Source organism: Carassius auratus, chromosome 17 (genome assembly GCF_003368295.1).
Source record: "Carassius auratus strain Wakin chromosome 17, ASM336829v1, whole genome shotgun sequence".
Classification (NCBI taxonomy): Eukaryota; Metazoa; Chordata; class Actinopteri; order Cypriniformes; family Cyprinidae; genus Carassius; species Carassius auratus.
In genome coordinates this window covers 9,682,768-9,694,996 of record NC_039259.1, presented here as the reverse complement: position 1 = coordinate 9,694,996, position 12,229 = coordinate 9,682,768, and the positions used below count along the sequence as shown (strand labels likewise).

Here is a 12,229-nt window from a genome sequence, read left to right as displayed (position 1 = left end):
CAGTGTGAGCGTTTATAAAGATTCAGAGCTGGACACTTGACACACAGGTTGTTAGCACTAGGGTTTTTCACACAACGAAAGATGAAGAAACTGTAGGGGAAAAAAAGGGCTGGTTAACTTTGGAAAGCGCATAGCATGATACAAACAATCGTTCTAAATACCTTAGTAATGTCCTGGCATTGTAGCAAAACCTGTGTTTAGCAAGTGCTCCACTGTGCATGTCAAAAAAAAAAAAAAAAAAAAAAATATATATATATATATATATATATATATATATATATATATATATATATATATATATATAAACCTGTACATGTAAACAATAAAGGTTAACATTAATGGAAAGTAACCCTTAGCACCAGGTTTTCAAGGTGCAACCAAAACTACACAATGGCAATTCATGACCTGTGTGTGTGTCAATAATGACACTTCTTAGAGTTTGCACTCAGTCATACATTTGCCTAGTTTCTCACAACCTCCCACAGACACCACTATTATATCTTAGTGAGAAAAAGGTTTATCTTCTGTTGTTTCTGAAGCATGTAAGGTTTTTGTGTAATACTAAAGAGATACAGATGATAGTTGAAGATGATCTCTTCAGATGAAGCTAAACATTTGAAATCACAGAATTTGAGTGAAGATTGTTATGAACAGTGTTCAGGTATGGAGTTTTTTGGTGTTCTCTGATACTTTTTTGTAGGTTTTAAGTGAATGTTTAGATGTTGTGGTGTGTGTGCATTGTGTCAGTGCTTTAAGATAACATTGGTCTAGTAGGTTTAGCATTAGTACAGTGTTTTTAGGTCAGTAAGTAATTATTTTATAGGGTGCATTAAATGATAAAAAAATGACTGTAATGTTACCAATTAATCCTGTAAAAATATATAATGATTTTCACAAAAATATTAAGTAGCTCAGCAGTTTTCATCAGTGATAATAGTAAGAAATTTTTCTTGAGCATTAAATCAGATTGATTTCTGAAGTATAATTTAATACTGTCTGAAAAATTTAAATTCAGCATTTGGATAAATTACATTTTAAAATATATGTAAATAGATTTTTTTTTAATTGTAATAACATTTCACAATATGATTTTTTTTTACTGTATTTTTGATCAAATATAAATCGTCATAAGAGACTGAGCAGACTTTTTATCTAGAGCTTTCATTATACTTATCGTACAGACACTTAAGACTCTTAATGAGGGGTTAAGAGTCTTGCTCAAGGGCACTATGATAACAGGACAGGAGGTCATTCCTATTCACTGGCAACCCATGCTTTGGATAAACCTACAACATTTATGTTCGAAATCCAGATTTTATCCATTAGGACACAAACACTCACTTTATTTAATACAGATTTTCTTTGTGATTGTATATATTTGTGTGGATGTGGGTGGGTGTTATGTTCCCAGCTAGAATCCTCCAGGGAAGGAGTTATGGGTGACAAGCTGGAAAAACTCATTAACTCACAGATAAGAGAGGAAAATCACAAAAAGACCAGCACACACACACAATATCCTTTCTCTCTCAGTCTTTTTATTGTGTGTGTGCGGGGCAGAATTGTTTACTGTAAGCATTAGCCTCAAAAGCAAAGGCTTCTTTTGCCTTTTAATCCATCATTTTATACAGCACAGACTGTAAGTAATTGATTATACAAGCACACACTCACACACACACACACAAAGGTTTTCCCAGTGGAAGAGGTTGAGTAAATGACTAGCTAATGAGCTTAGAGTTCGTTATCAGCCGTGAATCTCATACTAGAATATAGAAGCATACACACACACCACCACAAAAACACACATTTGTCCTTTTCTGTGCTGTGTGCTCTGGTCGCTAGATGAATATGCATATAATTTATCTCAGTAATACACCAACATAGCCTCTTCTTGTCAAACTCAGTTGAGTTACTTTTGGAAAGTGAGCCTTTCTTTCCAGATCTTCTTGCCAGCACACACACATTGATGGTAGATATGGGGATGAGTTTGTCCTGGGTTTAGTGAGAACTAAATATAGCCTCTCATTTAGAGGAATTCCCCATGTGAGCGTGTGTCTCAGAGATAACCCGCTCCTATTCTTTATAAAATTGTGTGTGTTTATGTGTGAGTGAGGGAAACTGTATTGAAATTTTGCTGTGTGTCCTCTTATGTCTAGTGCAGTGTCCCCGAATCAAACTGAGGCTAACAAAAGAAGACACATGAATGAGGCACACACACATACACTCGTCGAGTTTTCTCCCAAATCCTGCTCTCTTTCTCATATACGCGTTAGAAGAGAAAACTCAGTCTGAGGGAGAGAACGAAAGATCATGAGGGAAAGTGGGCGGAAACCTGTGTCAGAATAATAGCCGTTATTTAGTGCTCTGTTCCGTATCCATTAAAGAGAGAAGGGCTGTTATATCTGCTGAGAGATGGACTGCCAATTTTTTTTAGGTGTTTTGTAGGTTTTTGTTGTGACTTTGGTCCTCTGTCATGCTGCGATCGTAGTATTTTCCTGTAGGACGTCGACTGGTAGTGTGTCTGTGTTTGTGGAGGCAAATGACACTGAGTAAAGATGGAGTTGGTATGATTTTTTTACGTTTCTTTGTCTTTCATTGATTTAATGAGCTGAAAGCTGGAAATATATTTGGTTTGTTTATTCTTGATCAGGATTTGACCTCAGTTGCCCTGGATTTGACCTTTGACCTTGTCAGTGGAATAATCGTCTTCTGCATTTCCTCTCATTACTTGTAGTCGGACAGCAATGCCAGTTACCTGCGGGCAGCGAGGGCAGGGAACCTTGAGAAGGTCCTCGACTACCTGAAGACTGGTGTCGACATCAACATCTGTAATCAGGTATGAATCATTTCTGTTGTGTGACAGGATGTGACAATATCATCATTACTGAGAATGATGGAAGTAAACACTGAAAACATTTCCTGTGTGACAAAATGTCATTTTCATCTGTAGCTGTACTGTGTCGCTTTTCTGTAGATTTTTACTTTCAGAATACACAGATTATCTTCTATATATCTATGATAGGTATGATGTTATAATACTGTTAAAAAGTTTGGGGTCATGAAGATTCCTTTTTGGAAAGAAATTAGTAAAGAGATACAGTAAAGAGATTTAGCAAAATATTTGTTTTAAATAAATGCTGTTTTTTAACATTATATCCAAATAACTTTCATTCAAATTATCCTGAGGGTAAAACGTTAAGCAGCACAAGTGTTTTTAACAAAATATAATTGTGCTGTCAAATGATTAATCACGATTAATTGCATCCAAAATAAAAGTTTTTGTGGTCATGATTTACATGATATACTCACTATATACATTTTTGTTTTTGATTTAATTTTAATATTATTTTAAAAGAATTGTTTAAAGGGGTCATATGATGCTATTTTAAAGATATTTATTTTGAGTATTTGGTGTAACAGAATATGTTGACATGCTTTAATGTTCAAAAGCACATTCTTTTTCAAATACTGTACATTATTGTAGGTCCTCTATGCCCTGCCTCTCTCAAACACACTGTTTTCTACAAAGTCCCTCCTTCTGACAAGCACAGTCTGCTCTGATTGGCCAGCTGACCCAGTGCATTGTGATTGGTCGAACATTGCAAGCACTCCTCAGAAATGTAATGCCCCTTTCCATAATTATGAGCTTCATCTTTCAAAATAAATGTAAAGACAGTTAATAATGTCCTTAGTTTTAACATCAGTCCAAGCCCGAAAGAGGAACAGAGTTGCGTGACAGACACAGTGATGAAGCTCGTATGTTTTTGCAGAACACAAGCCACGGTTAAGACAGCTGACTCCACTGTGTGACCCCCTCTCTCTCTCTCTCTCACACACACACACACACACACACATGCAAACTCAGCCAATTAAAGTGCTTTTGCTTTCGCCTGGATACACTCAACATCTCCCTGATATGGCTGCTTCAACACTAACTGTGGTTACTAAAACCACGGCTTCTTTCTTTGCGTCAACATTTGGCATTATGCAAATATTTCCACATAGTGACGTTTTAGGTGCACGTGGCAAAATCGTAACTTTGATAAAGAATATCTCTTATTTATTCTTTGCAACTTTACAGATCTTATTTACACACCAAGAGCTAACACTCCAAATATAAAGGATAACATTAAACTGCATCATATGAACCCATTCATATTCATTTTTCAAATATTTAAAAAAAATGTCTAATTTATCACAGTTATCTGCGACAGCGAGTACATATGATATTTGTGTATATATTTTTTGTTCACTAGCAGAACCTGCATTTTGTGTTTCAGAATGGGTTGAATGCATTGCACCTCGCATCCAAAGAGGGGCATGTGGACGTGGTGGCCGAGCTGCTTAAATTGGGCGCCAACGTAGATGCAGCAACCAAGGTCAGTTTGACACACACATGGAGCCTCCAGCTGGAGGAGATGTTTGTATCCGTTTCTGATATCACATGGTGTTCTCTGCTCCTGTGAACATGTTCACACTGGGTATAAAAAGCCTCTAGTGCTGCATTCACTCTGCAGGAATAAAGTGTGTGTGTGGAGGTAAATTACAGGCCAGCGGAAACAACACTACTCTGGCAGAGGGGACGGAATGGTGGCTGGGGGGATGCCAGTGGGACAAAAGCGCCTGTTAGATGGGGTGATACAAACAGGTGGTGGAGAGATTAATCGAGAGATGCCACTCATTCTCTCTCTCTGTTGTTTCTCCATCTACTCTAATCCAGAAAGGAAACACGGCACTGCACATCGCCTCACTGGCAGGACAGGAGGAAGTGGTGAGAGAGCTAGTGACTAATGGGGCCAACGTCAATGCACAGAGCCAGGTACACATTTCAGACTCCACAAACTTTTATATACCCACAAACACATAATCAATGAGTTGGATCCAGCTTTTCTGCAAGGCAGCTCACGTACACTCTTAATCTGTTTCTATTTTAGATGACCAGCCAATGAACACCCGAATAGACACACATACACTCAAACACATAAACACTGCTTTAAACTTGAGCTCAGTGTTGTGAGTTGTGAAGGGCACCTACATTACTGGAGTGCCAGTAATAAAAGTATTTCCTGCACTGAGCTCAACACAGTACATACAGATTTAAACACTGGTAAAAAGAGACATATTCAATTCTTTTGCTGCATTTAATTGTATTTTTTTTTGTGGCAGTTCAGATTCTTTTGTCCCAAATAAGTCATAATTGGGTTTTTCATTAGCAGTGATATGTTAATGTGATCTTGGTTGAATAATGTCAATATCATGATCACGTCTGATTTAGTTTCAGTAAATGGAATTAGAGGTATTTTTGTGTGGGAGTTTGTCTACATTTTGTGTGTGTGTGTGTGTGTGTGTGTGTGTGTGTGTGTGGGTGTGTGCCAAAGGAGAAAGGAAGATACAGTTTGCCATCACAGAACTAATGGCATGTGAATCAGACATTTACACATAAAATGAAGGAAACCAGATATTGAACTCAAAGATAAAGTGCTAAGAAACAAACATGATGATGAAGGGAGGCTGTGTCTACGTCTCTGCTTGATGCTCCATAAAGTATTGCCCTCTGCTGCCTGCACTGTCAGCATCTCTGTGTTGCGATGGGAACTGGGTCTGGGTCTATTTCTGGGATTTCAGAAATATTAAGAATGACAGATCTGCCATGGCAACCTGGCTGTCTGGTTACTACAGCAAGGATTCGTGCTTCATGCTTATGAAGTTTTTCAAATGAAGCTTTTCACTTCTGATTGATTTGTCTTTGCTGGGAGGAGGGGATGGGTTGCTCAGCAGAATGGAGCTGTGTCAAGGTAATAGAGCAAACGAGACACCGATTGTGTCAAAGCAGCTTTACAGTATCAAAATAGGAAAATAGTGTGTCTATGCAAAAGAACAATAGTAAACACTCAGTTTTCAGTTAAAGGCAGTTCATCATTCAGTGATGTCATCGTCCAGCTCAGTTCAGTTTAAATACCATCTGTACAATCAAGTCGACGATATAGCTGGAAATTAAGTGTCCCCAACTAAGCAAACCAGAGGTGACAGCAGCAAGGAACCAAAACTCCATCGGTGACAGAATGGAGAAAAAAACCTTTGGAGAAACCAGGCTCAGTCGGAGGCCAGTTCTCCTCTGGTCAGATGAACCAGCAGGTTGATCCATGCTACAGCATGTAATGTAACATTAATGTAATGCTTGTTTCAGAATGGCTTTACCCCACTCTACATGGCTGCACAGGAAAACCATCTGGATGTGGTTCGCTTCCTCCTGGAGAACAACTCCAGCCAAAGCATTGCCACAGAGGTTTGTGTGTGTGTGTGTGTGTGTGTGTATCTGTCTGTGTGAGTCTTTTATTGATTATTAAGGTGAGCCAGAGTGACCTTCAGCAGTTCACAGATAAGTGCTTCCTACTCCTCACATTCTTTTTTTCACCCTATATATATATATATATATATATATATATATATATATATATATATATATATATACTGTATATATGTGTTAATTTGAACAAAAATGCAGTTATACTGTGAATTTTAAAACCTTATTTATTCTTGTGAAGACAAAGCTGAATTTCAGTGTTGCATGATCTTTAAGAAATTAATCTAATATGATGAGTTGGAGCTCATTTCTTATTATTGTCACCGTGGAATACAGTTGCCCTGCTTAAAATTTTTTTTTTAAATAAAGGGTATATAAAGGCATATCTGCTAAATAAAAGTATTCTTTAAAAAAAAGTCTTACAGACCCCAAACCTTTCGTTCACATTAGTGTTTACAAATGGATTGGTATATATTGTAAAACAAAATACAGTAATAAATGTAAAATTATATATATGAATTAATTATTAAGCCCGTTTGTCTTCCTCTCTGTAGGATGGTTTTACGCCGTTAGCTGTAGCCCTGCAGCAGGGTCATGATCAGGTGGTTTCTCTGTTATTAGAGAATGACACAAAAGGTAAAGTCCGTCTGCCTGCACTCCACATCGCAGCCCGCAAGGACGACACCAAATCTGCAGCTCTACTTCTTCAGAATGACCACAATGCGGATGTTGAGTCCAAGGTCTGTCTGAAAGTCCATTACTCACAATTTCTTTCTCTCTGTCTATCACTAAATCTTACAGAAACAACATTTTGCTTTTCAAATATATGTACACACACACACACACACTTTCCTTCACCCACATCTTTTGACATATTTTATAATGTAATCAAGAGCAGTTTTTCATATGCTCTGTCCATATGTTTTGATTTTAAATGTGATTTGTGTTATTTTTATCTTCTAACTCACTCACCCACACTTAGTCCTGTCTATAGTTTCTTTGTTTTGGTTTACCTGTCAGTGTTCACTAACTGGCCATTCTCTCCTTTCCTCACATCTCAACGTAGATGATGGTGAATAGAATGACAGAGGTATAGCCACGATAAACATTAAGCACATTAAGCTGTTGACCCCTACCTCCACCCCTGCTTTGCCTAGAACACCCCTCGTGTTGTTCCCACCCTTGGTCTACCATCTCTATTTCTGTATCATTTCCTGTTTTCTCTTCTCTTATTCGCTATGTGCCCTCCCTCTCTGGGGATGGAGGAATGAGACCATGCTTTGGGTGGAGAGCTGAAGCATGTTTTGATTTCTGCAGCTACAGGCCGGGGTTCCACATCTAAACATTCAGCTTTCTGATTGGTGAACAGAGTTTTGTGTCAGTGGTGGTGTGTGGTTGCTAGTACTGATGTTAATATCAGTAAATAGAAACTGGGAGTTCAAGTGTTCCAGTTTTTAGAGTCCGTTGATGAGATATTGTTTGTAGAGAGGTTTTCATCTCAACATGTGAAGTAAAATAGCACTAGATCTAGTCTACTTTTGCTGGACAATATGTAGATCAAACATGATTGTTATAGTTCACTTTTAAAGGACACCATTATACAATATCATAACAGGAGTTTTGTGGCTTTTAGGCAATTTAATTTAATTTAATTTTTCTTTAATCAGGCCAAAAATATTGATCTTGTTCTTCATAATTAAATGCTCCTTTTCAATTATAATTGCCACCACCTTCATTTTTCAATCATCAGTTGATTGTGAAAGAAATAGTTAGAATTTAATAATTTGTCTTTTTTGCAGGAATTAAAATTCCATTTGTCAAACCATTTAATGACTCTAAAATGTACAGTCTTAAAGACCTATAACAGTTTAAATATACTATAAAATATTCACAAACTTTTTGTTTTTGAAACAAAACTATTTACTATTTAACTATTATAAGAAAAACTGGCTTGATTTTCTCATGCAAAACGGGAATAAATGCAGTAGAGTATTTTGGACTGAAAAAGTTTAAAATGTTTGTGAAAGTTCATCTGGCCTTTTCAAGATGAAGAGAAGAGTACTGCATTATGCAAATGTTCACTGGCACATCCTGCTACTGTATAAGTGAGCAAATGGTACATTTTAAGTTTTGACCTTTTAAAAAGCTTTTATTACTGACTGGATGTAGCATGTTGTTCCTTTGAGCATTAGATGTTGTGAGACATCTATTCATTTGGTTTGGCTGTGAAAGAGGAACCCGGCTGGCCAGCTGCAGAGATGAGATGGTCTGGTAGTTTAGTCCTCCCTCTCTGGGGCTTGTGCATGGGCCTTTAGACAAATACCTCCCTCGGTTTCAGTTAAACAGCTGGAAATCTCACAGTTTAGAATTGTTGCAATGTTGCAAAAAGAATCTGCACATGTGCATGGTCAGGATTGCCAACACGGCAAGCAACAGCAGTTTGGCCTTGTAGATTTAGAGTTCACAGTTTTGCATGATAGAGAACATTGCTTAATTGCAAACTAACAACCACATGTAAAGAGCAAAGTGCCATGTCCATGAATTTGAAACATTTCAAGGGATTTTTGAGTGTATAGAAATGTGAATTCATTGATCATGATGACTGTATTGTGATAATCTATGAGAATGTTCATTCCGTTCTCCTCATAGGTGACAGTATGTGTTGTCTCCTGTCTATAGTTAGTTCTGTAAATATCACAGTCTATTACTGTGCAGCTGGAAATGTTTTTCCATTCATGCCTGTGGCTAATAATTACAATAATTCCCCTCAAAATGGGTGGAGCCCCTTTCCTTTGGAGATGAGAGAGCAAACAGAGGCGGGGAAGGGCTATGCTGAGCACCACCTGCTTTGTGTCGGATTATTGGCTAATTGAGATGGAAATCTCCATGACTGGAAGGCCTTTACTGCAATGCAGCCTACCGAACACCTCCATCTCGCTTTGACAGCTGCCTTTCATATTCAGAATGTTCTTATATTATATAAAGAGTTTATTTTTACGTATTTATTGATAGAATGTAAAGAATACAAATTAAATAATTTGTGATTATTTGTAATGGGGCTATATAATTTTATTTAGCCATTAAAGAGAGGATCATAATTAGTAGCAAGAGAACACAGATAATCCCAAGTATAAACAAGCACGGGAAGCTAAATGGACTCATAAATAATTGTTTAACAATTCTGCTCTTTGTCTTTCTTGTCATCAGAGCGGTTTCACTCCTCTCCACATTGCTGCCCACTATGGAAACATCAACGTAGCAACACTACTGTTAAACAGAGGAGCAGCAGTGGACTTCATGGCAAGGGTGAGATCACAGCACCATCTACTGCTTCAGTGGACCAATTTTATCAGTTTAAAGGGAAATTATCCTCCGAAATCTGTTATAATTTTATACAGATCTTTGACCTTATGCTAATTATTTGGAATACACAGTTTTGAATATACCATTTAGGGGAACTGATTCCCATTCAAAATGTATCAAGACTTCAAGTTTCAGTATGACTGTGGTCATGCAGTTCCTCTGATTGTCAAATAGGGGCAGTATTGCATTAATGTTGTAGCATTACCAGACTCCAGCCTAAAATGCTCCTTAAGTGTTTTGATGTATGAGCTAAATGATCTGCCTAAGGCTCTTTGTGAGTTTGCATGTGTGTGTGTGTGTGTGTGTGTGTACGTCTGCCAAATGCCCTCTCGGCTGATCTCTCTAAACTGTCATATGGCCGGCTCAGTCTAAACAAGCTCAAGTATGAATCTGCTGCAGCCTGAGGGTCACATGCACATGGTCACAATGCATCTCATATGCCATTCAGAATATTTTGTATTCTTTCACAGAAATATTATTATTGTTATTTTGATTTAATATCGTGGATTGTGTTTGTAACTATCTCTCTTGTATTTGTGGTGTGTCCTATGGTGTTTGTGTGGGTTGCATACAGAATGACATCACTCCACTGCATGTGGCGGCTAAGAGAGGGAATGGAAACATGGTTAAGTTGCTGCTGGACCGTGGAGCAAAAATTGATGCCAAGACCAAGGTAACACACACACACATTCAAGTGTATGCTATGCTACAAATTACCACAAGTTACACTACCATTGTGTGGGGCCATAAAGATTTTTTAAATGTTTTTAACATGTTTAAAAAAAAAAATTACAATAAAAACAGTAATATTGCAAAATATTTTAAATAACTGTTTTCTGTTTTAATATATATTTCATGCAATGCATGTAATTTATATCCGATGGCAAAGCTGAATGTTCATTACTACAATTTTCAGTGTCACATGATCCTTCAGATATTATTCAGATATGCTGTTTTGGAGCTCAAGAAACATTGTTGTGCACGTTGTTTTTCTTAATATGGTCAATGTTAAAATTTTTTGTGGAAGCTTTTTTTCAGGATTCTTTGATTTTTCTTTTGAACCCCACAGCATCAATGTCAAATGTAAATCCTTTTAACATTATAAATGTATTTATTGAATTGTCAATTTAAACTAATTTCTGTCATTTAAATGTATCTATTTTGAATAAAAGTATTAATTTATTTCAAAAATCCCTATAAATTTAATCTTCGTGACCACAAACTTAAATGTGCAACTATGGAAATAGACATATAAAATAAACCTTTAGTATAGGAATAACAAGACTTTTGCCAAAATGAATCTGTGATTCAGCAAGCTTAACCTTAAGGAAAATGTCAGGCAGCTTCTTAGGATGTTCCTGCAGTTATATATAGTAGCTCACCCTTTGACCTTCAGAGAACATTATTCACCTTGTAAATACTGTATGTCAACATTAGCTTAGAATTCCTGTAAGGGCACCCAATAAAATTAGGTGACTCACAGTTAAATTAAATTAAATTAATATCAATAAATATTTTTCAATAAATAAATAAAGTGTTGGTGCATCAGTAAAGGTAACTCTCAGGCAAGATCCAAAACAAGGATACTTTATACTGCCTAAAGTTGAATAGCTTTGCAAGAAATATCAAGCAGGTCAGCATATAGTATCAGTGGAGCATCTGGAGGTGCTGAGGTTTGTCAGTCGTATCAGCTGTTCTAAAGAGTATGATCTCAGAGGGTACGTTTTTAATATTATGTAACATTTTATCTTTGTTTTTGCCTGTGTGTGTGTGTGTGTGTGTGTGTGTGTGTGTAAAGGACGGTTTAACCCCTCTGCATTGTGGCGCACGCAGTGGACATGAGCAGGTTGTTGAGATGCTGCTGGACAGGGGAGCTCCCATCTTGTCCAAAACGAAAGTAAGACCTCTGCTTCTCTGACCTCAAGAATTACTTTGCCTCTATGTGTGTGTGGGGGTATTCTTGATCGCTGATTTACTCATACTTTCTGCTCATGCTTAAGACTGCCCTCATGTGGCTATTATTTCTACAGAAGTGACATGTTTATCAGGCCCTCTTTGCTATCAGAATTGCAGGAATCTGAAATCTCACCATAGACTGTGCCAAAGCATATAGTGGTTTTATATATTTTTTAAATTATATACATTTTTGTAATCTATTAAATGTCCATTGCTATTTTTTGGTTTGCTATAGAACGGTCTGTCTCCGCTGCACATGGCGACCCAAGGGGATCACCTGAACTGTGTCCAGCTGCTCCTTCAGCACAATGCTCCCGTGGATGATGTCACCAACGATTACCTGACGCCACTGCACGTGGCTGCTCACTGCGGACATTACAAAGTGGCCAAAGTCATCGTGGATAAGAAGGCCAACCCTAATGCTAAAGCCCTGGTGAGAGCAGAGAGAAAAAGAGAGCCATACACATTAAAACTTAGAAAATATTCTCTTGCTGTTTCCTTTTCTTTCTGCGTTTCGTTCTTGGAGTGACTGGGTTCATGCAGCTGTATGAATGTTAATCTCTCGCTTCACAATGTGTGAGACAAAAACACAGTTGTTGCAGGGAGGGT

The 12,229-nt window shown here is 37.4% G+C and overlaps 1 protein-coding gene across 33 annotated transcripts in view; it reads left to right on the top strand.

Annotated features, from left to right (window-relative positions):
* Positions 1–12,229, top strand: part of ank3a (ankyrin 3a) — an 81,355-nt gene that overhangs the window by 15,785 nt on the left and 53,341 nt on the right. For 23 of the 33 annotated variants that reach the window (XM_026285672.1, XM_026285690.1, XM_026285674.1 and 20 more), the window contains exons 2-11: positions 2,732–2,833; positions 4,278–4,376; positions 4,718–4,816; positions 6,185–6,283; positions 6,856–7,041; positions 7,368–7,391; positions 9,509–9,607; positions 10,239–10,337; positions 11,463–11,561; positions 11,856–12,053. In XM_026285672.1, the coding sequence (XP_026141457.1) occupies positions 2,732–2,833; positions 4,278–4,376; positions 4,718–4,816; positions 6,185–6,283; positions 6,856–7,041; positions 7,368–7,391; positions 9,509–9,607; positions 10,239–10,337; positions 11,463–11,561; positions 11,856–12,053 (1,104 nt within the window). Of the gene's footprint in view, positions 1–2,265; positions 2,562–2,731; positions 2,834–4,277; positions 4,377–4,717; positions 4,817–6,184; positions 6,284–6,855; positions 7,042–7,367; positions 7,392–9,508; positions 9,608–10,238; positions 10,338–11,462; positions 11,562–11,855; positions 12,054–12,229 lie in introns of those variants that run through there. The other 10 variants (XM_026285673.1, XM_026285682.1, XM_026285681.1 and 7 more) reach the window with 2 other exon arrangements.